Consider the following 25,316-nt stretch of genomic DNA (forward strand, 5'->3'; position numbering starts at 1 on the left):
GGGTAAAAAGATTAAATGCAGGCACCAGGTCTTTTAAAAATAATTACATGGTACCTAGACTTATTATCTTATGGATTTATTTAAATACAATTTCCACCTAAAAAGGTTGAGGTTAAGTTAAGAAATTCTGTATCCGGTATTTTCTAGCATGTCCCTCACCTGTATGTTATCGTACCATTGAGTCAGTTCTGACTCATAGGGAGAGAGATATGACATCATTTTAACCTACCTTTAATCACCACTAGGTGGCAGCCACGAACCCGCACTTCAGTCAGTCTGTCATAAAAATGTATTTTATTTATATATCTGGATGCTACGGAATAAAAATATTAATGCGTGGCCACAAATTAATAATGCGTGGCCACAAATTAATAATGCGTAGCCACAGAGCTCAATCATTATTGTGTGGCCATGCATTACTAATTCGTGGGAACATAATAACTAATTTGTGGCCACGCATTATTAATTTGTGGCCACGCATTAATATTTTTCTCACCAATGTCAACAGGGGGGCTGCGTAAAGTTCACCTAACTATTAAAACTACAAATGATGTAGCCAAATATTGGAGAATATATTATTTTAGAGGGATATATTTGTTTATTTAGTTTAATATAAAACAAAGAGGCACAACACCCAGTCAGTGTTATTGTCTTTCATTTTCAGTTTTTTGTAGTTAAAAGAACAAGAATTAATTCCTACTTTGCATTTCAAATTTTGTTTTTTTCAGTGACACTGTGAACAAACATGATATTTCCCTAAAATAAGCATTTACTAATACTCAAATTGACAGTTATAACATCCACTAATGCATTTTTACTGTAAATGAAGAGACATACAGTAGTGGCTTCACTAAAGGACCACTTTAGTGCCATCTTGTGGGCATAACGCCACATTACATCTTTCTCCTGTAAACTCAGGATATGTGCATTGAAATTTAATTCTTTGTGCCTTTAAATTATTAAAAAAACTGCCACCTCTATATTAGAAACTCAACATGATGATATCTGGCCAAATGTGCTTCAAAATTGTGACTTTTATATCCAAGTCCCATTCGTTAAAACAATCTGTATTAGTGTTTAATCTGTGTGTTATTTACCCTGCCCACACTGCAGGTCAAGTTTCAAAGTTTCCTTCTCCTCTCTACATGAAACACAACAAATATTGACTGGGGCTGGGAGTCGATCAGTTCAGTGGATTTTAACCTTCAGTTTTCAGCTCAGAAGGACCGTCTGTCTCTCAGCGCTGTTTTATATGTGTGTGAGTGTGTGTGTGTAGGAAACATGAGGCGTCTTCTGCTGCTCCTCGGGCTCCTGCTGCTCCAACAGGCCTGCTGCTTTGAGTTTGTGATAGATGGAGAATGGGAGGAGGACGTGGTGAGTTTACAGGCACTTGGAGAAAAGTTACATTTGCAAAACAAAGCTTAACCCACTTTTTAGAAAGATATCAAAAACATGTCAAAGTGAAAGAAAGCCAAAACATACATTTTTGTTCTGTTGAATGTGAATAAACTCTGCATCTGCTGATGATTTTTGGGTCTATTTAAATGTCTGGCACAAGGACATGACATATTTTTATTTATATTGTTGTATTATATTCCTTTCTATGGGATGTTATGATTCACACTTAATCGAGACTCAATTAATAGGGAAGTGTTTATTTGTTTAATGTCTTGAAAGAGTTGGGAATCATTTAAATTGGAGGGGTTTTCTTTTAGTCTATGTGGGAATTGTATTTACATGAAATTAAAATATTTGACCTGACTTTTGACTTTAAAAACTCCCTTAAAATCTCACCCTTATATAGCAGAACTATAGCATTTCTTAACCTCCTGTCTTCTTTTTGAACTGTTGTTGAACAAATACAAATATTTAGTATTATTCACCTAACTAGGCTAATGCTGCTTGATTGCTTTTCATCATTATTAAGAAAAACATTTGTTCTTATGTTTATATCTGTTTTTAAATTAAATGTAATGGCTTGCCCTGACCTTTAACCTTTAAAACCAACTCTCTTGTACTGCTAACATGTCAGTTAATATCTCAGTTTTTGTAAATGTAAGTAAATCCAATTGAAATTCACACGTCTCAAGCATAAATTGTGTCGCCAACACAGGTCATTTTATATGTTTTAAAATCTGATTTTCCTTCTGCCTCCAGTCAGATATGCGGGATCATCGGGAGAGGCACAAGGTGAGATCTCCTTCAGAAAACAGCCTAATTGTTCTCATTTATATTCATTTCTAAATGCAGAATACAGAGCTTGATTTTTGTTTTCTCATTGATGTTGCAATAATCATTGATCCACAGTGTGGTTCTTACAGATTGCGCAAAAATGTACAAAGCATCATCCTACAGACCTGCTCTGATCCTGAATGTAACCTGTGACACATGTGTCTAAATAACCATAGTTTGTTCATCATAATCATCTCGTGTGTGTGTGTGTGTGTGTGTGTGTGTGTGTGTGTGTGTGTGTGTGTGTGTGTGTGTGTGTGTGTGTGTGTGTGTGTGTGTGTGTGTGTGTGTGTGTGTGTGTGTGTGTGTGTGTGTGTGTGTGTGTGTGTGTGTGTGTGTGTGTGTGTGTGTGTGTTCCAGAGAGCCATATTGACCAGCGAGGAGCAGGAAGACTTTGAGGTATGACTCTTGTTGTTGGAGCCCTCTCTCTGTGACAGAGTTGACCGTTATCTCACAGTCGATATGCGTCTGTTTGAAGAGACTCCTGTGACTGACGGGTTATTGACTTTGTTCTGAAATAATCCTGCTCTCATTCCCTTTTATGTCTGTCTTTCTCTTCCTAAAAAAAATCTAATCACTGGGACAGTCAGCTGCTTTTATCACATTTAGGGGAAGTGTTACATCAAGACACTTGGGTTTGGAAGATGTAATAGAAGTAAATGCAGAATAAATAAACCAATGGAATTGTTTTAAAGTTTTTTAAATGTATACAAACCTCAGGGGATATTTAAAGAGGAATAGCAGTTTGTGTGGTTTTGTGGCACACAGTTGGACACCATTCAGATAATAATAGTAATAAGAACAACAACAACAACAATTTACCATATGTAGCTTGTACATGTTTCATTTATATTCAATATACTATTTAGTATTCCATTCCTCACATATATGGATGTATATAATATCCTGCTTTATATATTGTATATTTTCTACTTTTTTTATAATGCTTATAATTCTTTTTATGCTGCTGCAACGCAAAATAAATCCCAAATTGGGATCAATAAAGTAATTCTTATCTTATCTTACATATACATTAAATAACACCGCAGCAGAATAAAAAGGTCCCAATTTTCTTCCTTTTATTTTCCTATTACATAATTATTTGAAATTTCATATTTTTGAAGACAAAACTCAGAAAGACATCTCTTAGATATTAAGATAGGTGTAGAATATTATGGCACAAATTCTAAAATAAAAAGTGGTCCAAGTCAGAGAAAGTTAAAAACCTACTCCTGTTTCTAATATCCTAATTCTTCCATGATCTTCTCAGGCGATCCGTGGTGAAGACATCACGGTGAAGAGCTACAAGGTGGAGAGCCGCATCACGTCCCGCTTTGCCCACACCACCGTCCGGAGCTCCGTGCTCAACTCGGGCTCCAAGGCCCAGAGCATCGGCTTCAACGTGCAGATCCCCAAACGAGCTTTCATCACTAACTTCACCATGTGAGGCCTTTTTCAGTCCCAGCTGCTGTCACAGAGAGTGTGCAGAGATTAACCCCGCTCTCTTCTCGTTGCAGGAATGTGAACGGGATCATATTCGTGGGCTCGGTGAAGGAGAAGACGGTGGCCAGGAACCTGTACGCCCAGGCCCGAGCCAGAGGCAAGGCAGCGGGCATCGTCAGGTATACTGCTGGGCCTCTGGAGCTGAAACACCAAGGAGACAGACCTACAAATCACCTTGCATTCAGTTTAGGAGGGAAACACACACGTTATGGTTGCTTTGCCTCGATTCGTTGTTGTAGTGTATCTGTTTTGTAGTCATTTTGAGTCCCTTTGTAGGGTTTAGGGTGTTTTTGTGGTTGTTATGCATCTCATTGTAGCTATTTTGTGAGTTTTGTCCTCATTTTGAGTCCCTTTTTTGTTGATTTGTAGTCATTTTCTGTCCTTTTGTGAAGCTACTTTGTGTCTCTTTGTATTAATTTATTTTATTTTATTTTAACTCTGTGTTGTTTCGACACTTTTTAATAGTTATTTTCATCTTTTTGTAGCATTTTGTGTGTCTCCTATACATTTTAAGTCTCTGGAGTTGTTTTGTATCTTTATTCTGTCATTTTTAGTCACTTTTGTTAATATTTTGTGTCAGTTTGCAGCTTTTCTCATCTCTCTCGGTTTTCATTCTTATTCTTATCATTTTGTGTCTCTTTGTGTTTGTTTTACCCCTTTTTAATAGCTTTTGTGAGTCTCTTTGTAGCTGTTTAGCATCTATTTATAGTTGCTGTTGTCTCTTGTCTTTGTTCTCGTTTTCTTTGTGGTCATTTTAATTCTCTTTCTGGAGAATCATAACGTGTCCCTTTTGAGAGACATTCTGTATGTGGCTATGCCCAGTAATCCAACAATGATCATGCTCACTTAAATCTTGCTGCTTTCCAGGGCCAATTCCCAGGACATGGAGACGTTTAAAACAGAAGTGCATGTTCCTCCTGGCAGTAACATTGAGTTTGAGCTGCACTACCAGGAGATGATGCACAGGAGGCTGGGCTTCTACGAGCACTCGCTGTTCCTGCAGCCTGGGAGGCTGGTGCCTCAGTTCCAGGTGAGAAAATCGTAATAAATGTACGTTTGCAAGTCTGTATATCTTATACCAATGTTCCCTGACCCAGTCTCTCTTCAGGTGGATGTGTACATCTTTGAGCCCAAGGGAATCTCCATGGTAGAAACACCAAACACCCTCGGAGAGCAGTTTGTAGGGAATATCAAAGTGACCTCGACCAAAGAGAAGGTAAGACTGGAAAACACCCAGAGGGATACAGCAAATGTAGATGATTTTTTATCTGTATCATGGTACAAATAGCTGTTCTGACGATGGTGCGACCATTTTTTACGATAACCTGAAGCCTGTTTGGGAATATTAGGGGCTATGCACAGTTGAGCAAAATCCTGACTGACTTCTGGACATTTAAATTGACCAATGATGGGTTAAAGTATGAAAAACTCTAAAATATATTTATAAACAAATATATATATATATATATATATGTATAAAAAAATAAAAATGTAAACCCTGTAATGACAGAAAGGAGGCAACCAATGTATTTTTATATATTCTTTGCTTGACAAAAATACTTGATGTTAAATATTAAGGCCCATGATTGGCCTCGGAAAAGGAATTTTGTTTTATTTTTGCGTCTCATTAATTGTTTTTTCTTTATAAATGGTCAAATGGTGACGATATTTGCATTAAACCATTGTTTAAACATCACACATACTGTACACACACAAGACCAAAAACCTACCCTTTCTTGTCATGGATCATTCACTTGTAGCATATTATATCTAATCATGATCTGTCTTTGTCCTCAGGCTCATATTGTCTTCAAGCCAAACCTCCAGCAGCAGAGAAAATGTGACAACTGCACTGGAAGCGCTATAGACGGCATCTTCACCGTCAGATATGATGTGACCCGGGACGGCAATGCCGGAGAACTACAGGTATGTTATCTTTAAAGCCTCAATAATAACTTGTTTTATGTCGTATATGGCCACAAACACTTTTGGAGATGATCACACCTTTACTGTTTCCTCCAGGTCTCAGACGGCCACTTCATCCAGTTCTTTGCTCCCTCCAACCTCTCTCCTCTCCCTAAAAACATCGTGTTCGTCATTGACGTCAGCGGATCCATGTGGGGAGTCAAGATGAAGCAAGTGAGTCGTTTGCTGACATGGAGTTTTGTGCACTTTGACCCACACTACCAAACTATTGAGTATGCCAGAAAGATAAAGTATGTCCCAATACATAGAAAACACTTGGATTCATCAGGTTGCATTGTGTACTATGTCCCAATTGTATGCATACGGCATGCAATAGTACATATTCGGTAAGGGCAAATGGTACTTGTACTGAGAGCAATGGTGGAAGAAGTTCTATATCTTTTACTGAAGTAAATCGATGATGAATAATTGTAAATACACTCTGTTGAAAGTAAAAGTCCTTCTTTCTAGGTCTTACTTTAAGTAAAAGTACAAAAGTATTGGCATTAAAATGTCCTCAAAGTACAAAAAGGTGAATGTACTTAATTATGGCCAATTTCAAAATCATATCTATTAAAAGACTGGATTTTTATAATTCGAAGAAAGAAAAGTGCATTTAATCCCCTCTGCTCTCTCAGACAGTGGAGGCCATGCAGGCCATTCTGGAGGACATGACCATAGACGACCACTTCAGCATCATCGACTTCAACCACAACGTGCGCTGCTGGAACGAAGAGCTGGTGGCCGGATCCTCCATTCAGATCGCAGACGCCAAGAGATACGTCCAGAACATCAAACCCAACGGAGGTGTGAGAGAAAACGACTCTTTAATCTAGTGGGAGGTCCCTCTGATACCCTGGTGTTCATAATCTAGTGGGAGGTCGCTCTGATACCCTGGTGTTCATAATCTAGTGGGAGGTCGCTCTGATACCCTGGTGTTCATAATCTAGTGGGAGGTCGCTCTGATACCCTGGTGTTCATAATCTAGTGGGAGGTCGCTCTGATACCCTGGTGAACATGAACATTGGTGTGTTAACGACCACATTCTACTGACCGCAGGTACCAACATTAACGAGGCTCTGATGAGAGCTGTGCAGATGCTGGTGAGGGCGTCCAATCAGGGGCTCATCGACCCCCGCTCCGTCTCCATGATCATCCTGGTGTCTGACGGAGACCCCACCGTAGGTAGGACTGATGTTCAATAGATTTTTAGAGTGTTTTCATGTAGGCTTTGTTGTGTGAACACATTTCATAGAAAATGAAATCAAACTAAAACATAATGGAGGAAAATAACCATATGTGTACAATAAGTCTGAATTCAAAGGAGAAAGCTGTGCAGTTTATTTAAAATGTGTGAAGAAATGGTGGGTCTAAACAAGTACAAAAATCAAGAAAAATAATTACTGTATAGAATGGGGGAATATTACAAAGAAAGGTACGACACAATAATGTGAAAATAGGTTTAATATATCTGAATTAAAATCAAAATGCAGTCCTTAAAATAGGTTATTTGTGCAGAAATGTTGAAAATTGGCCAAGGAATGGGCAAACGCATGACTTTTCAATAGAACCTTACTTTAAAGGCTGCTCAAGAACATACAATCAGTTTTCTTAAAGAATTGAAGGTGACACAGGGTGAGTAATTGAGATCCAAATCCCTCTATGCTAGGTGTACATGTAATTTAAAACACAGTCTTGTGTCTTTAGTCACTGAGATGATATTTTGTTCTCTGCAGGTGAGATCAAGCTGGGCACCATCCAGAAGAATGTGAAGCGGGTGATGAGGGAGGAGTTTTCTCTCTTCTCGCTGGGCATCGGCTTCGACGTGGACTATGACTTCCTGGAGCGGATCGCCATGGAGAACAGAGGCATGGCTCAGAGGATCTACGCCAACCACGATGCAGCAGAGCAGCTCCGGGTACACAAACATACAAGTAGAATAAAACAATCTCTGTCTTTGGAAGTGGAATAAGCTCCATGCAACATTAGTTCTTTGTTATATTTAAAAAAAAAAACATACTTGTCATCTTTTTCACTTTTTTTCGACTTTCTTTTTTTCACTTTTTTTCGACATGTGATATTTTTCACTTTTTGGTCTGGTTTTGTTTCACTTTTTTTGACTGTCGTTCTTTTTCACTTTTTTGGACAGTTCCAGACTTGATTTTTTGTCAACCTTTTCAATTTTTTGGTCTGTTTTTTTTTTCTCACTTTTTCTCGACTCTCTGGTCTGGTTTTGTTTCACTTTTTTTGACTGTCGTTCTTTTTCATTTTTTTTCCACTGTCTTTTTTCACTTTATTTGACAGTTCCGGACTTGTCATCTTTATCACTTTTTTTGTAGTTTTTTTTCCCTTTTTGCTACAAATTTCAGATGGCATATCTTTAGTTGATGAAAAAAGGCAAAAGTCATGGTCTGGTCTCCATGCAGCCATGATAAAAACCAAGCTGACTCTCTCTCACTCTGTTGCTGATTCCATAATTATGTTCAATTGTTAAAAGTAAAATATATATATATTATGTAGAAAAGGGAGGAAAATATTTCATTCCAGCATCTAATTCTGCCTCCCTCCTCCTTCCTCCTCCTCCTCCTCCTCCTCCTCCTCCTCCTCCTCCTCCCCCTGCAGGCGTTTTACAGCCAGGTCTCCTCCCCCCTGCTGAGGATGATCCAGGTTCAGTTCCCGGAGGACTCGGTGTCAGACGTCACCCAGAACCGCTTCGATAAGTACTTCAGCGGCTCGGAGCTGGTGGTGGCCGGGAAAGTGAAGCCGTCGGAGAGCAACACGCTGACCAGCTTCACCACCGCCCGCGCCGTGAGTAAAATGCAATTTACATTAACATTTAAAATGTTTACTTGTGATTCTTTCAGTTGTGCCTCTTCAGATTACCAATAGATTATTAAGAAACACCTCCATTTACAAGTTCTGTACACCATTCCACACCTGTGAGAATTGTCCATTAAATTCCAACTGTGTTTTTTCTGCCGAAAGAATCGAGACCCACAAATGATTCACACATTTCAAATCAACTTTTCCTGAATCTTTTCTTTTTGTGTGAAATACTACACCGTTTTTCCTCTTCAGGTTGCTAAAAATGTTGACACAAATCTCAATTCCCACATAGAATTATACATGTGTTTATAAATAAAGGGTTAAAGGCCATTGCTGAAGGGAAGAAGTTCAGATTTAGCACCACCAGTGTCCTCTGTGCCGTGTGCTCCCTCAGGCCCGTCTGGACGTCACCTTTGAGACGGAGGGAGACTTCACGGAGCTGGACACGGAGCTGGCCAAGCAGCAGCACTCCTTCACGGGCTTCGCCAGACAGATGTGGGCCTACATCACTGTCAAACAGCTGATCTCTGAGAGGTGAGAGGCCTGCAGAGAAACGGAGAACTGTTGGATAAATAATCAAGAAACAAGAATATTAATTGGAAATAAATGCAAACAGATTAGTTTAACCGATGTGCTTCACATTAAAATGAGGAAAGACATGTCTGTCATAACAAAATGCCCCAACCACTTCCACTTGACTTTTGAATCCTTTTTGTCTTCAGTCCTGATCACAACAACTAATTATTCATAAATGTTCTGAATTGTAATCCGTAAAATGCCATTTCTTTTACACAATGCCACTGTTGCACAAACATTGAATACAGGATCTGAAGGTGAACTTCCAAAAACCAAACACCAATGGCCCTTTATTACGTCTGTATGAAACACGTTCTCCTGCAGGAGTATGCCAGGTGTTTGCATAGTCAGTGTGATCAGCTGTGTCTCTCCTGCAGGTCTCTGGCTCCCACGGCGGTGAAGAAGAGGAAGATCACTCAGAGGATCATGGCGCTGGCCGTGGAGCATCAGTTCGTCACTCCACTCACCGCACTGCTGGTGGAGAGCGAGGACACCAACGAGAGGCTGCTGGCCGACTCCCCGAAGGACCCCAAACATGGCTGCTGCTCAGGTGCCTGACAGATAAATATTTCTATCCTTTTTTTCTTTAAAAGACATGACATTAAAGTATAATCGTATCGTACAGTCGGTAATGTAATGCAGAATTAACATCATGTGTGTGTAGGTGCAGGGTTCAGTGGAGGCTCTTCCTCCTCGGCGCTCAATCCAGTGAATGTGGTGTACCAGGCCCCCCCCTGGGTCCAGATGACCACTAACGCCCCCCCCAGCCAGGCTGTCAAGGGCAGCGAGGAGTACGCCCTGCCTCCAAAGGTCAACTTAGGTAACACACACACACACACGCACACACACACACACACACACACACACACACACACACACACAGGCATGTACATTCACTTAGGAGATGTCCAGGTCCGTATGTTTTGAAGAAGGTTGTGTAAAGAGGTTATCAAGAGTGTCTGAACTGTTTTGAAAATGCCAGTCTTATACTCTAGCATTAATTGTGTGTGACTGCAATGTATTTTCATAACACAAAGATATACCTTTACCGTTTACACCTTTCTCTTTCCAGCTCTTTTTCCTACAGTGATTTATTTTTCCCACATGTTTTTGGAAAGCTTTATTCCACGCCCTTGCAAGGTCTTCCTTTAAACAAGGCCTTAAAACAACCAGTATGGGACTCATTAGCCATGAGGAATAACACAAACCAGACACTCTTTGATCTACCATATAAATAAATAACTTTATTAGATTTATTGTTTTAAAATCAAGTCTGAAATTCAATTGTATTGTCCTTAAAGGGTGGTTCTACCATCTTCCATCAGTGGGTGATGCTTGTAGTGGTTGACACCAAATTAGTGTTAAATAGGCAACACACACACACACACACACACACACTCATGATGACCTCCATAGGCACTCTTCCAGCTGCAGTGTTGAATGTGAATGTGTGACGCGCTCAGTGTTTCTCCTGCAGTGGATAACGACCCTCACTTCATCGTCCACCTGCCTAGCAGCAACATGGACGTCTGCTTCAATATCGACTCTGCCCCCGGACACATCCTCAACCTGGTGACTGACACTGGAACAGGTACCACACTGCCTGCTTCAAAAATAAGATTCAAATACAATTTAAACTAAATTAAATGAAACTTGATCGACAACTGGTCTTAGGGGGTTTTCCCAACTTCTGGAAGGAGACATCTTTTTCCCCGTTCCCAGTTTTTATGCTAAGCTAACACTCTCCTGACTGTAGCTTTATATATAACAGACACACACATGACTGTTATATTTCGTCACCTGACCATCTGTTGCACCTTTTAACTTACTCTGACAATGAATATCTACTTTTCTCTGCTTTACTTGTAACACATTTGTCACTGGAGTATTACAAATAAAGTATAACCCCACTTCTTTTAGGTTTGGTGGTGAACGGTCAGTTGGTCGGCTCTAAGCAGGCGCACAAAGGCAAACTGAGCACATACTTCGGCACCATCTCAGTGTACTACCAGCCCGATGGAGTGAGCGTGTCCGTCGGCACCGACAGCATCTCCATGACCGACGGCCAGAGAAACCACTCCTTCACCTGGGGGGCCACGGCTAAAATCTCACAGGATGGGTAACCTTATCACATGTCATCTTTAATTACAGCGTCTAACTCACACAGGTTGATTTGTATCTCATGTTGTCATGTTTCTGTGTTTCAGTGTGAGGATCTCCATTGTGAAGAACTCTCATGTGTCCATCACGATAAATAATAATATCCATGTGATGGTGTTACTTCACCGTGTGTGGACGAAAAATCCAGTCGGTGTCGACTTCCTCGGTGTTTACATTCCCAACGATAACCAGTACTCCCCTCTGGTGCACGGACTCATAGGTAGGTCTCTGTGCGTGGTGTGAAATACTTTCAAGCAGCGATACAACCACAGGGTGTTACTGAGATATCTGTGAATCAGATCTGAGGCCTAAGACACCTATAGGTTTCTAAAGGGAGGGTATATATTTCATTTACTGAACCTATTTAATACAAATGTGGATTAACATATATATCTACTTAACAGACACTGACTTTTTGCAATCAAAACGCACATTAGAACAAGTTATTGAGCTCTAGAGGTAAAAGCTAACAGTTGACTGACTTTTTTAGTTTAAAACATTTTTTAACCAACATAAATGTGTTCTATGAAGCCAGCCTCTAGCCACTTGTGTCACTGCATCTTAAGGCGCATTACCCTAAAGCAATGATAGCAGCAACTTAATTAGTATTAATCTGTATTACACTTTTAAGAATCATAACAATACTCTAAATAGCCAACTTCAAGGGACAAAAAATAAATGTTTCTCTTACCTGTAGTGCTATTTATCGATCATGATTGTTGTCTGCCTTCTCTATTATTTTTCCTTTTACAAAACTGCACCAACCGAAGGGCCAGCACAAGCCTCTCACCCCCAGGCAGATACACTTAGTTCAATAAAAAAGAAAATAGTTCCTTCATGAAACATGCTCACAATACATTTTGTCAATCCCTTTTGGTAATCAGGTCATGCATTTTGCTAAGAGACATAGTAGATTTGAAGCTGAAAGTGTGTGTGATCTCTCAGGGCAGTTTTCCAGAGAGCCTGAGGTGAGCGTGCACGACATGCACGAGGGAATGGACCCTCTGAAGAAGGAGGCCACGATGGAGGTGAAGGGCAACACGCTGCTCGTCACCAGGTAGGTCTTAACGCAGATGAAGTGATTTCTGAAAGAACACACTTCATATTCAAACCATAAATCTTGTGTGTACGTTAGGGGCTGGCAGCAGGACTACAGGCGCGATAAGAGGCTCGGATCAAGCATCTACTGCTGGTTCATTCACAACAGTGGGAAGGGCTTCATCGACGGCCACTACACCGACTACATCGTCCCACATCTCAACAGCTTCCTGCAGGCGCTCTGAGCTGCCAGAGACACGTTCAAGTACTATGCTCATCTATAGGGCTGCACTATTAATCCAAATGTTATCCATATCAAAATGTGGACTAGTGCAATATTAAAATCACATGTAGCACAGTATTTGTTAAAGGCTAAATATGTGTTCTACAGATTTATAAAACATATTTGTTTGGTACAGATATCACACCAAAATCATTTAATATGTTTCAATATTAAGAATCATAATTAGAACATGACAAATCTCTGTAATATTATGAATAATGTTGCAATTGCAATATTATTCATAATATTAGAGATTTGTCAGTCAAAACAAGTCATCTTTTCCAGATCTTTCCACACTGCTATTAACACCCATTTAGAAAAAGTGAAAACAGGAGTAAATAGAAAGGGAAGACGATCCTTTTCCCCATTGTGGTTTTTATGAATCTATATTTCCTGATTTTTCTTTTTGTAATTATAAGATGGTTGATATGGCCAAAGTCTATAAAGCATTTTATATTCAGTAATTGTTCTGTAAATTCAATTAATACACTGCATCACATTTGATTATTTTCTTTTATATACATCATAGAAGACAACACAAGTTAAAAGACAAATACATTATTTTCAAAATGAAAGCTTTAAGGTTCCTGAGGACAATCATTTGAGGTGTAACAGGTTTTAAGGTTAACGGAAGCAAATGAATGCCAGTCTGTGTTAATTCAGTGAATTAATAAAAGGAGTATACCAAAGAAAAAAATACTTTTCCTGCAGGTTTTTACTTACAATTCATTTAAAAAAAGCTCACAAATTACTGTGCAACCAGAATTCTTTGTCCACCTTATTTAAAATGTCATTCTCCTCCATTTCTGCCCAAATCATGGATATATAATTGCAGGATCTCTATTGGTCGACACATTTCTACCATTGTACTGATTTCCCATTATATCCCCCAATCCTATTATAAATGTTTAATTCCTAATTATAAAAAAGAACACCATAAAGTCACTTTTTGTTCAATTTATTTGGACAAAATGTACATTTGCAATGCTAAGATCAACTTGAACATCCGATACAAAATAAAAAACAAATTGAACACATTGCTCTGAGTTTCTCTGTGATGATGTGTGAGTGTGAGTGTGAGTGTGTGTGTGTATATACAGGTGGATGTTGGGGAAATAACTTTGACTAAGTAGAGTCCCTGAGGTTAGAGCAGACAGGTTGTTGGTTCAGGCCAGTTTAGAGAAATCCTCGTAGGCGACGCTCACCGTCTTCCCCTTCTGAAGACCCTGAGGACGAGAAGATCAAACTTCAATCACAGGTACTGGATACAACACGTTTAAAATGCTACATAAAAGTGAGTGCAGCTAAGGAAAGCAGTAAAAGCTTTTGAAATGTAAAGATTTTTTACAGTGACATTCAGTTTTTAGATTAATATGATGCTTAAAACATATTTTTAAGTGTATTATCACATGGGAATTATACCTGGAATCTTTTTTTTGTCTAATGTGTGATAACAGCATATATTTAGTCCAACCACCAGTCATTGTGATATTTTAACATTATTTTGGAATATTTTGAATAATAATGTTGTGCTTAAGGACCACAAACCAGTCAGAAATACAGAAGACCTTTGCATTCAAACCGGGGGAAATAAAACAAAAAACTATCTGCATGGTGAGTTAACCCTAGAGGAAAATTAGATACTTTTCATAATTTGGTATAGGCTGCTTATGTTTTTCTTGAGTTTTAAGAGGCAACTGTTGGATATCCTATCTTATCTTATATCCAGAACTATTTTATATTTACCTTACAGATGTGCAGTAGATAACAATGACTAACATGTGAGATGTACAGTACTATAAATACGTACAGATGCGATTGTGAGCGTGGCGCTGAAGTTCTTCTCGTCGATCCCCTCCAGCAGAGCCTCCCTCTCTCTGTGCGGCCCGTTCAGGATCAGAACCTGTTTACCTGCAGGGAGAGTCACAACAAGAGGCTGAGGAGGATAGAAAGTACAGCTGAGGTACAGACATGATGCTGCCCCCATCCATCAGATTACTATACTTTACTGTATAAGTGTTAAAGAGCTTTGGATGTTTACCTGGTGCAGGTATGACCGTCTCCACGTGATTCTGGTCCAATTTCAGTTTGTCTCCGGAGTCGATCATCTTAACAACGGCTCCATATTTCTCTCGTACCTCCTACAATTAAAAAGGATCCACAGCTTTTAGAAACAAGGGTCTCCATATTGAGGTTTTATTTATTTTTTGGCTTTAATATTTCATTCTAGTTTGTTTTTGATGGCTATGTATAATGTCTCAGAAGTAAGTTTTGCTATGTATATGTAATCCATGTTCTTGTTATTCAATTCAAGAGACTTGACTGCATGTAAACTACAAAAAACATGGATTTTCTTTTTATTGTGAAGCTATTGAGGCAGTCAATTTCTATGTTTCGATGTCAAAGCATTGACAGAAATTCATGCCATTTCCAAAAAAAGCTGAAACTGAATCTTAATTTTTATCATTTTTTTTTACCAGGCAATTTCGTTTCACTTTAAGTCTTTGTTAAGTTGAATTTAGGTCAATATGATTCCTGCTTGTTCTTCTTTTAGTTACATTTTTAGGTAAACATAATAAACCTGATCCCTATGCACATAAACATACTCTCACAAAGATAAATGCAAAGCGTTTTTTTACCATGATGATCGCCTTCTTCTTGTGGTACTTCTCTCCAAGTCTCTTTGTGACGACTTTGACCACGATGTTCGGCTGCAGCCAGAAATCCAATTTGACCGACTGCTTCTTCTTCTTCTTCTCCTCCATCTGAACAAACAGCATGTATATAACGTCTCAATGTAAACACAGACACATTAGTAGAACATACCAGTAGATCATCCCCTCTACCTCCATAATCTCCTCCAGAGCAGATTTCTTCTTCTTCTCCCCTCGGGTGTCTGCACTCGTGTCTTTTCTCTTGGTTGAAGATGATGCGGCTGCTTTGAGGGCACTCGCACCCAGAGCAGAACTAAAAAGGAGACACAAACAGTTTCAGATAATATTATCAAATAAGGCTTTCTTGATAATTGAGAAGCATTTTCTTTCAGGGCATACAATGAACATGGATTTAATGCAGATTTAAGGACATTTTAAGGACATATTTATTTACATAGGTAATTATCTATTTTCCTAATAATTATTAAGTAGAGACCTGTGTTAGGAATAAACACAAATATTAATACAAAGTAATAAGCCTTTTTAAAAAGGATAACAAATAAAACAAGGGGACACAATACGTGTATTTTAAAATCTAACTTAACTATTTAAGAAAATACAAAATAAATTAGTTATTTACAGTAGAAGATAAAAAAAATATATATATTAAATAATAGTATCATTTCTTTCATTATACCGTGATTACGTAAAAAGAAAAGGCAGCAGATGAAGCAACATGCAAAGATATCTTTACCTTGATTTAGAAGGACCGGCTACAGATGAGGAGGCGCCCAGGTTGAAAGCAACTGCAGAAAAAACGTAAGGGTGAGTGACAAGAAATGCATTAACGACATTTGATCACAAAAATAAAACTAACCTTTTTCTTCTTCACTCTCACGTTTCAGCTCTGTGAAAACTGGGGTTTCCTAAATATTAGAATACAGGAACACAAATGTGAAATCTCAACTCTAATGATCTTCATAAAGCAGAATTGAGCCTGTGTGAAGCTGAGTGCGTCCTCTCTGGTCCTCACCTCTTCCTCCTTGTCGCCCCGGCCTCTGCGGACCTGCTCCTCGATGAACTTGGCGCTCCTCTCTTCGTCGTCCAGGTCCTGCTTTTCTTCCTCGCCTGCTCCTCTTGTCGGCGGATGGTCTCCGGGTCGCGGTCGATGTACTGGATGTACCAGCCTTTGGGAGTCTCGTCCACCTTGCAGAAACCTAGCAGTAACATCATCAACTAATTATTACACATTTAAAAGAGGCCCCTTTTAATGTAGCAGTTCTTGTACCTGTATTGTGACTCATGTCCAAAAGGTATTTGGTAAGAAATTGGTACCAAAATAATTTCCATGATTTGTTTAACAAGACAGATCATTTTGAAAGTTTTGTTAATACACACGGTTACATAATTCACATGTTGTTTTTATGGTCATTTGGTAAACCGCCTTGTTATGTAGTTATATTATGAGCCAAGATTGCACCTAATGTTCTTTATTAATAGGTTCATTGATCATTTGCTTACATATTTTTATAATTGTTTTGACATTTTGAGTCTGTTAGTGTGTTATCTTGAAAAAAAAGACTACTGAAGCGGGAACTATCACAATGGTGGTTTTGAATACTTGTGCCGCGTGTTTACATTTCGGTCTATGGACAGATTTTGACATCAAAATAGTGTTGAACGATGCAAAATAGTAGCACAAAACGTTACAGATCTGTAGTTCAGAATCAGAAACAGGTTTATCACCAGGTAGGTTGACACATATGAGGAATTTGATTTGGTATTGTGGTGCAAACATAAAAGTAAGTAGTTATTCCACTGTCAGTTCGTTCTGCTCATTATGGAACTTGTTGTAGATATTTTTGTCTTAAAGGGAACGTTTCCTTCATACATGTTTGTGATTTGTGTCTGTGCATGTTGAAACACATTTCAGGAGAGTTTACCTTCTCTGCCCAGCCACTTGGTGAAGTCAGTGAGAGTCTCCCACTGTGTGGAGTTCATGTGGACGTGCTCTCTGTCGTTGATGTATTCATTGTAGATGATGTTGTTGTGCACTCGCTTGGTCCCTAAAACAGAACAAATGTGATCAGTTTTCTTACAGTAAAAAGCTCCAAACTTCTGGATAGTCTGAGTGGATTCAGGACTCACCAAAACGTCTCCTTAACAGCTCCAGGAATTCGTTTTTGAACTCACTGCGAAGAGAGGAAGCAGGAATTAACTCCAACCATATGAAGAACAACATTAACATGCTACATAGTTTACATTCAAAAGAACTTACTCGGAGAAGTAGTCCATGAATTTGTTTGGGTCTTCTGAGGCCAGCAGAAGCTGCCTCTGGTGGGACTCGGACATGCAGTGGCATTTGAAGCCATTCTGGAACGAATGAAATACAAAATAGGTTGAATATGTTGAAATAACTTCTAAATATTACACTAAAAGCACGGTGTTTTACCTCATCTCGGCATTGTTTCTGACACATCTGGCAATACCATCTCAACTTTTGGAGACCTTTGGATTTTATCCGGTTGCCTATCGCCTTCGGGGAGAGAAAATCCGCTTTCCCCATTCTGAGCAGCAATACTAACCATAAAACACCCGCGAATTGTCGATTAATAACGCTAAAACGGACAAACCGTGGCTAAATTATCGACAACCACTAGCCGCTAACGTAAACAGTTTCCGCGTGTTAACGTCATAACCTCTCGTTTAACGCTGAAATCACGCGATAACTTAAGCTGCGTTCAGGGACTACTTAGACTCCAATGCATCTCAACGTGAACTGTCCTACTTTTCACACCACTTCTGTCATTTGGTTACTTTGCCAATTTAGATAATAAATACAAAATATAAATCAAATAGTAAATGATGGTGTGTTGTTATAGATTCACAGCAGTTAATATAGTAATCAAACTGAGACCCACCTCTACCGATTGCAACTGTAAATTGATGGACACAATAATGCAACAATAATTACAATTTGGATATATACATGATTAGGGGAAAACACAATGATTAGGGGATATATAATAATAATAATAATAATAATAATAATAATAAGCCTTTTCAATTGTTTTTTCAAATGTCTTTGTAAATACTTTTCTGTGTATTTATTTATTGCACATTTGATTTCTTGTTCTTTTACAGATCGATAATTTGTTATGCACCCTCATGATTCCATTAATTATTACTTTTACTCTCTACCATATAACTATTCTACACTGTCGCATTGTTACTTTTATTCTTCTATTTTAGGCAAGTTATCCAAATACTTCTTCCATCTCTAAAAATAGGTGTGGAACGCATTCTACCGGATGTTGCTGGCAGTCCATGAAGGCATCATTCTTCCATTTTACCTTCAGTTTACGCTTGCGCAGTTCTGTGTGTCTGACCTTCATAGCAGTAACCATGTTCGCCAGGACCAGCGCGTTGGTGTTCTCCCCACAATGGTAATGTCAAAGCTGTTTAAACAATTTCACATCAGTATTTGATGCTATGTTCATTGTATGTTCTACATGTGATGTGTGATTAGAGGTATTGTGAAACTTCAAGTCTGTGATAAATGCAGTTTTTGAATGCAAGGACATGCTAACGTGGAGGCCGCAGCTAATGAATGACAGTGGTGTGCTGCACAGTTCAGACAAGCTATTGCTAGCTAAGCTGACATTTACTAGTTTAAACATTCCGACATTGTGCCAAAAAACTTGCAACGAGTTAGCGTTTCACATATACATTTCTCAGAAATGTGTATTTCCTACATGTGAGACACAGTCTCAGCAAAAGTGTTTACGATCTAAGCTTATTAGTGCATCGAATCCAAGCTAACCACTGCTAGCACACTTGCAGCGTTAGCAAGCAGCCAAATAAATGTCCTAAACGTTTCAGTTTGAATCAATCTATGATAACATGATAACAATTACTCTTTGTATGTATGTTGTTATTAATGATGTTGACAATGTTTGCAGCAACAGCTTAAATACACTTGTTCTGTTCACAGTGGGCAGGTCAGGAACATGGCTACCTTGAAGGACAGTAAGTACTTTAGTAAACTACTCCTGTAAATATGTAAAGACAACAGCTAAACAACATGTTACACACTATAATTTCCTAATGATAACACGCCTGATGCAGAATAGGAATAATCTAGGCCACGCTATACTGGAAATGACCATTTAAATTCTCTAATTTTACAATTATTTACATGGATTCGCCCATTGGCTGTAAGACACGACATGCCACACACTGTATTCATATATTTTATTTGACAAATGAAATGTTTCACATGCATTTTATATATTGAATTTCAAGCTAAGAGGATCATTACATTCATCTGCCCACTGCGGTCTATTTTGGTTGAAGGTTATTGTGCAGGCACCTGGAGCACAACTTGTATATTGCAAACATTAAACAACTTTAACATGCTAAATTGTTTACCAAATACTAGTGATTCACTAAATATTGCCTGTGTTCAACAACAACACAAATATATATATTTGAAATGAAACTTTCTTGTATTTTTGTGTCTTTCAGTCTAAGGTCATATAAGCAGCGGGTATAATAAATAATGTGACTTTATACATTATTTGCACTTTGCATAAATTAATTCTATAAACTTGTATTATATATTCACATAATTTTGTTGATGGAGTGTCCATGTCGTTTTTTTATTTATTTGATTCATTAATGTTTGTTTATCTTTAGAAACTTTTAAAGCACTTTTCTTTAGAGACAAATGTATATTGTGATGTTATAACATGTGGGGCTATAAATGGGCTATATAACTACATTGTAATAGTATACATTTAAATGTGATGATTAAAGCTTCAACTGTCTGAAATAGTTGGTATGTTTAAGTACCTTTTAAAAAAAAATAAAATGTAAATATGTGTTAGTCTGACACTTGTATCCTCTATTCTCTCTAGTCACCATTCGGTTGAAGTCCATCAAGAACATCCAGAAAATCACCAAGTCCATGAAGATGGTGGCCGCTGCCAAGTATGCTCGTGCTGAGAGGGCGCTGAAGCCATCCAGGGTCTACGGTGCTGGTGCTCTGGGTACGTTACACCTGGCCTCCTTAGTGTTATTTTAAACTCCTCATGATTAGGATTTAACTCTTAATAGTGTGTTTAACTAATCTATATCCCTGGATTAAATATCCTCTCTGCTCCCCGCTCCCCAGCCCTTTACGAGAAGACCGACATCCAAGTAGCCGAAGAGAAGGTCAACAAGCATCTGATCATTGGTGTGAGTTCTGACCGTGGACTCTGCGGCGCCGTCCACTCTAACGTGGGCAGGGCCATCAAGAGCCAGATCGCCCTTTCCCGCCCTGGCACGGAGGTCATGGTGATCAATGTGGGAGACAAGCTGAGAGCCCTGCTGAAAAGGTACCAATGGAAATGTTCATTAATTTATTACATTGATGAAAAACACAAGTCATGTTGGGCATTTCTGAGCAGATATTTAGCTAATTACTTTGTTTATCAGCAGCAACAAATTGGTGATATTGAGCTGGAGGCTCAGGCTTTGATGGTTCAGAATGTTGCAAAGATAATGGAAAATAAGATGAACTGTTGCTTCCCTGTCGTCAATGTTTTTAATGGACACTTTAAAAGTATACATTTCCATTTTATCTTATGTTACAGTTTATATCAAAGTTCATCTTTGAACTTTTAATTGCTTGGGTGAAACGATAAATGGCTCAGTTTCACTACATCGAAATGAGGTCGTTTGCAAATAAAATGTTAGAAAATAGTGCTACATTTCCACCCTAGTTTCTCAAAGTCCAAGGTGGTGTCTTAATTTGATGCTTTAAAAACAAATATATTTACTTTACTATAAAATAACACAAAGAAGCATAACATCTCCTTATTTAAAAGGCAGAAAAACAGCATTAGCTGGTAACTGAGCCTCCATTTTCCCAGGACTACGCGACCTTGTGGCAGACCTTTGCATTGTCAAGTGAGGCTTATGTCGAACAAATGACAATGCTAAAAGTTGTATCTTTCTTTAGACATTACACAGTGCAATCAACAAATATTATACATTAAAGCAAAGAAGTTCTCTAGTGCCACTTTAAAATGTGGTAATGGGAATGAAACGATTAAGAAATCCTGGTTCAAACCTTCATGGATCTTTTACCAATTCATATTTAGCAGAAAATCAAAAATGTAGTTCAAGTAACGATTGTTTTATTGTGTAAATAATACCTGTTGTTCCTCATCAGAACTCATGGAAAGCACATCCTGCTGAGCTGCAAGGAGGTCGGCCGCAAGCCCCCCAGCTTTGGAGACGCCTCAGCGGTCGCCACCGAGGTGCTCAACCTGGGATACGAATATGACAAGGCCTCTGTCATCTTCAACCGATTCAAGTATGATGCACACCTTTTTAAAAAATGTTTTTCTTTATTTGGATTTGTGTAAAAAAACATTTAGAGATGAGCAAGCAGAGTTCGACTTGTTTTAAAATACTGTATTATGTTTATAGATTAAATCTCCCAATTTCTCTGATGCAGGTCTGTTATCTCCTACAAGACGGAGTCGAAGCCTCTGTTTTCCCCAGAAACTGTTGCTAATGCAGGTAAAGTTTATTTTTATTTTTTACTATGACTTTACGATGGCTTTTATATTTCTTTTGACATGATACAATGACATCCGCCACATTATATTTCGACCCTCTTTAATATGACATTTTTATATTTTTTGACATGCAATACTATGACAATACTATACTTTTTCAACATACTATAGTAGGATTTCTTTTTAAATGTCCACATACTATACAATGTCTTTTTTCTCTCCTGACATACTATACTGAGTTTTTCCACAATATTTGTCATTATACTGTTTGTTTTTTTGTGTAGAATATTACAAACAAACTGTACATGAAATGTTTTACTTGTTATATTAAGACTATTTCACAATACTTTGATATACTTTACTATGACCTTTTCATATTTCCTGACATACGATACTATGACGCTCTTCGTAATTCTAAACTATGACTTAAAACAATATTTCTGATAAACTTGAACATACTATATTTATCAAACGGTATGCAGAGATCCTCAAGTGTCTCCTACAGATATATCCTGAACTTATGTGTTCCTTCCTCTCACAGAGAGCATGAGTGTCTATGATGACATTGATGCTGACGTGCTGAGGAGCTACCAGGAGTTTGCCATGGTCAACATCATCTACATGGCCATGAAGGAATCCACCACCGCCGAGCAGAGCGCCAGGATGACCGCCATGGACAGCGCCAGCAAGAACGCCTGTGAGACTTCACTTCCTGTCTATATAGACAACAGGGCATATAGAGAATTTGTAGGAATAGGATGTGCTGACGATGTGTCGTCTTGTTATATTTGGTCATCTTTGTGCTGTAAAATCTTTACTTTACAATGATGTCTGACGAAGAAAACAAGCAAATACACTCGTTTCAGAGGCCGGAATCAGAATATTAGGCCACATTTCCCTAATTCCGTTTTAATGTAATCATTTTCATTCATTTAATTAACTGTAGGAAACAGGGGTTTGGACCTATATATTGTCACGGTCATGACTTTTCACATCTTGTCCTGCTTGTTTGAAACGAGTATTCAGTACCGAGTTATGCTTTAGGATTTCACTCTTTCACAATAAAGTTTTATATTTTGATGTGATGGACGTTTTTCTCTCTTTTCAGCTGAGATGATTGACAGGCTGACCCTCACCTTCAACCGTACCAGACAAGCGGTCATCACCAAGGAGCTCATCGAGATCATCTCTGGAGCTGCCGCTCTGTAAGTACATTTACAGATTTCACCTCAGTGACTCAACACTTTTTCCACCACTCTACTAACTTTTCACAATCTAATGGTTATAATAAACCTTTTGTCATCCGTCTTCTAACCCTTTGCTGAACTAAGGAACTGATGTGTTTTAAAAGCGGAGGTTACATTGTAGGCTGTAAAGTAAGCATCACTGGTTGGCGAGTGTGAACAGCTTCTCATGTAGAAGTGTGCGCACAAAACATTTGAAATAGTCTAGACAGTAGTGTGGTTTTTAGTATCCCTCCGAGTTCCCCTAGCTGAGTTCTTGCTGTTTGTGTTCTTACTTCAATTTCTTTCTTTGCAGATAAACGGGCAGGATCTTCGTTCCCATTACCTATAGCTCTTCAAAGAACTTCAGACGTGTCGTCCAGAGTGTCTATGAACATTTGTGCTTCTATTTGTAAAATATATGGAGAAAAATAAACCTCTTACAGAACCATCATGCTTTTCATCAGTCCCTGTATCTCTTTCCTCACAATAAATGCTGATTACTGTAAATGTATATGTTGAGGCATCACATTCATGGAACTCTTCCTCGCAACATGGGACTTAATTACAATTTTAAAATATATTTAAAAGGCATTGTCTTAGATTATTAATTGTATATGTTTCTGTTATGACATTTCTTTATATAGAAATACGGTTACAACTCTGGATATTATAATTATCAGCTGTGGCACAGAGGATGGAATCTGGCATGAACAAAGAGACCAACAACTATTTACTCAATAAATGTGAAGCCAATGACAAGTGTTTTGGGAGTTCCTGACTTAAGAAGTATTTTTCGTGTTTTGCCGAGTTGCTTTAATTGTAAAAAGTGACACGCACACAGATTGAACCCAAGCAATATTTACTCAAGAACACTTCAAACACGACACAAATGTGGTTGTTTTCATATTTTTCGTCTTGCTATACTATTTAGTTTTTTCTCATTGATGACATACTAGACTGTCGTTTTTACTATACTATTTAGTTTATCATATTTTCGACATACTATATCGAAAATATGAGAAATACATCGTATGTCGAAAATATTTTAATTAAATAGTATATGTTGGGAAATCTGAAAAAGCTATAAGGGACCCTTATTAAAAAATGATACCGGACATAGGGGCTAACCCTTATCAAAAAAGTATAATATATATAAGGGGGATCCTTATCTACAAAGTTAGTTCCGGAAATAAAGGGTGACCCTTATCTAAAAAAGAATTAAAGTGTATATAAGACTTATCATAAAACCTAGTTGTAGACAAAAGGGGGGAACATTATCAAAAAAGTACAAATGTTATATAAGGGTGGACCCTTATCTAAAATGTGAAGTTTGTATAATAGTTTATATCCATATATAAAAAGTAGGTTCTCGACAGAAGTTTCCGACATACAGTATACTGTGTCGTTTTTTTTTTTTTTCGACATTCTATATTATGTCGTTGTTCTATTACACATTCTGTCCTATGACTTTTTTTTCGACATACATACTATTTATGTTTTCTCTCATTTTTCCACATATTATACAATGTTGTTTTCAAATACATTTTTAACATACTAAACTAGGACTTTTTTGACATGAAAACTTTGTCATTTGTTCTGATTTTTGGGCATACCATACTATACTTTTTTCAAAATCCTATACTGTCTTTTGTTCTGATGTTTTTTTTACATATCAAGTCAAAAGTCAAAAGTCATACCAATCAAAAGTTTGGACACCTTCTCATTTGAAGTTTTTTATTTATTTAAATGTTTTCTACATTGTAGATTTATACTGAAGACATCAAAACTATAAAAGAACACATATGGAATTATCTAGTAAACAAAAAAGTGTTAAAAAATCCAGAATATGATTCATATTTTGCTGACTACTGCAGAATGCTGTGGTAGACATGCTGGTTAAGTATGCCTTGAATTCTGAATACATCACCAACAGTGTCACCAGCAAAGCCCCCCCCCCCCCCCTCTCTTCTTCTTGTTGTTCATCATCAGTAGTGGCTTCTTTGCATCAATTGGACCATGAATGCCTGATTTTCGCAGTTTCCTGTGAACAGTGGATGTTGAGATTTGTCTGCTACTTGAGCTCTGTGATAATTTATGTGGGCTCTAATCTGAGGTGCTTTAATTTGCGGTTTCTGAGGCTGGTAACTGAGGTAACTCTTGATCTTTCTTTCCTGGGGGGGTCCTCATGAGAGCCAGTTTCATCATAGCGTTCGATGGTTTTTGAGACTGCATTTGAGGATAAATTCAAAGTTCTTGACATTTTCCGGATCGACTGGCCTTC

At 38.2% G+C, this 25,316-nt stretch overlaps 3 protein-coding genes across 4 annotated transcripts; 2 read left to right on the forward strand and 1 right to left on the reverse strand.

Moving 5' to 3' along the window:
• The first annotated feature begins 1,172 nt into the window (after positions 1 to 1,172).
• itih2 (inter-alpha-trypsin inhibitor heavy chain 2) lies at positions 1,173 to 13,620 on the forward strand. Its single transcript, XM_034133475.1, has 21 exons — positions 1,173 to 1,374; positions 2,158 to 2,190; positions 2,593 to 2,631; positions 3,503 to 3,675; positions 3,750 to 3,854; positions 4,603 to 4,765; positions 4,844 to 4,951; positions 5,533 to 5,661; positions 5,758 to 5,874; positions 6,339 to 6,507; positions 6,760 to 6,885; positions 7,437 to 7,618; positions 8,323 to 8,508; positions 8,921 to 9,060; positions 9,480 to 9,652; positions 9,767 to 9,922; positions 10,580 to 10,693; positions 11,023 to 11,221; positions 11,310 to 11,482; positions 12,208 to 12,319; positions 12,398 to 13,620. Exons 1-21 carry the CDS (start codon positions 1,282 to 1,284, stop codon positions 12,543 to 12,545), a joined length of 2,838 nt encoding a protein of 945 aa, XP_033989366.1. The 5' UTR covers positions 1,173 to 1,281; the 3' UTR covers positions 12,546 to 13,620.
• Positions 13,526 to 17,977, reverse strand: kin (Kin17 DNA and RNA binding protein). The gene is given in 13 exon segments (XM_034133476.1): positions 13,526 to 13,809; positions 14,394 to 14,494; positions 14,625 to 14,724; positions 15,223 to 15,348; positions 15,430 to 15,550; positions 15,992 to 16,043; positions 16,115 to 16,163; positions 16,271 to 16,356; positions 16,359 to 16,454; positions 17,181 to 17,303; positions 17,386 to 17,429; positions 17,516 to 17,610; positions 17,690 to 17,977. Coding segments are annotated over 13 exon segments (1,167 nt in total). The 5' UTR covers positions 17,804 to 17,977; the 3' UTR covers positions 13,526 to 13,749.
• A 592-nt stretch (positions 17,978 to 18,569) lies between these two features.
• Positions 18,570 to 23,546, forward strand: atp5f1c (ATP synthase F1 subunit gamma). Of its 2 annotated transcripts, XM_034133477.1 has the most exons (9): positions 18,570 to 18,683; positions 19,232 to 19,266; positions 20,157 to 20,288; positions 20,414 to 20,618; positions 21,458 to 21,601; positions 21,746 to 21,810; positions 22,351 to 22,506; positions 22,918 to 23,014; positions 23,349 to 23,546. In XM_034133477.1, exons 1-9 carry the CDS (start codon positions 18,643 to 18,645, stop codon positions 23,350 to 23,352), a joined length of 879 nt encoding a protein of 292 aa, XP_033989368.1. In that variant the 5' UTR covers positions 18,570 to 18,642; the 3' UTR covers positions 23,353 to 23,546. The 2 variants fall into 2 exon arrangements, with proteins under 2 accessions (XP_033989368.1, XP_033989369.1); XM_034133478.1 differs by lacking the exon at positions 23,349 to 23,546 and having other exon boundaries at positions 22,918 to 23,018.
• Positions 23,547 to 25,316: the final 1,770 nt, after the last annotated feature.

This window comes from Trematomus bernacchii, unplaced genomic scaffold (assembly GCF_902827165.1).
Source record: "Trematomus bernacchii unplaced genomic scaffold, fTreBer1.1, whole genome shotgun sequence".
Classification (NCBI taxonomy): Eukaryota; Metazoa; Chordata; class Actinopteri; order Perciformes; family Nototheniidae; genus Trematomus; species Trematomus bernacchii.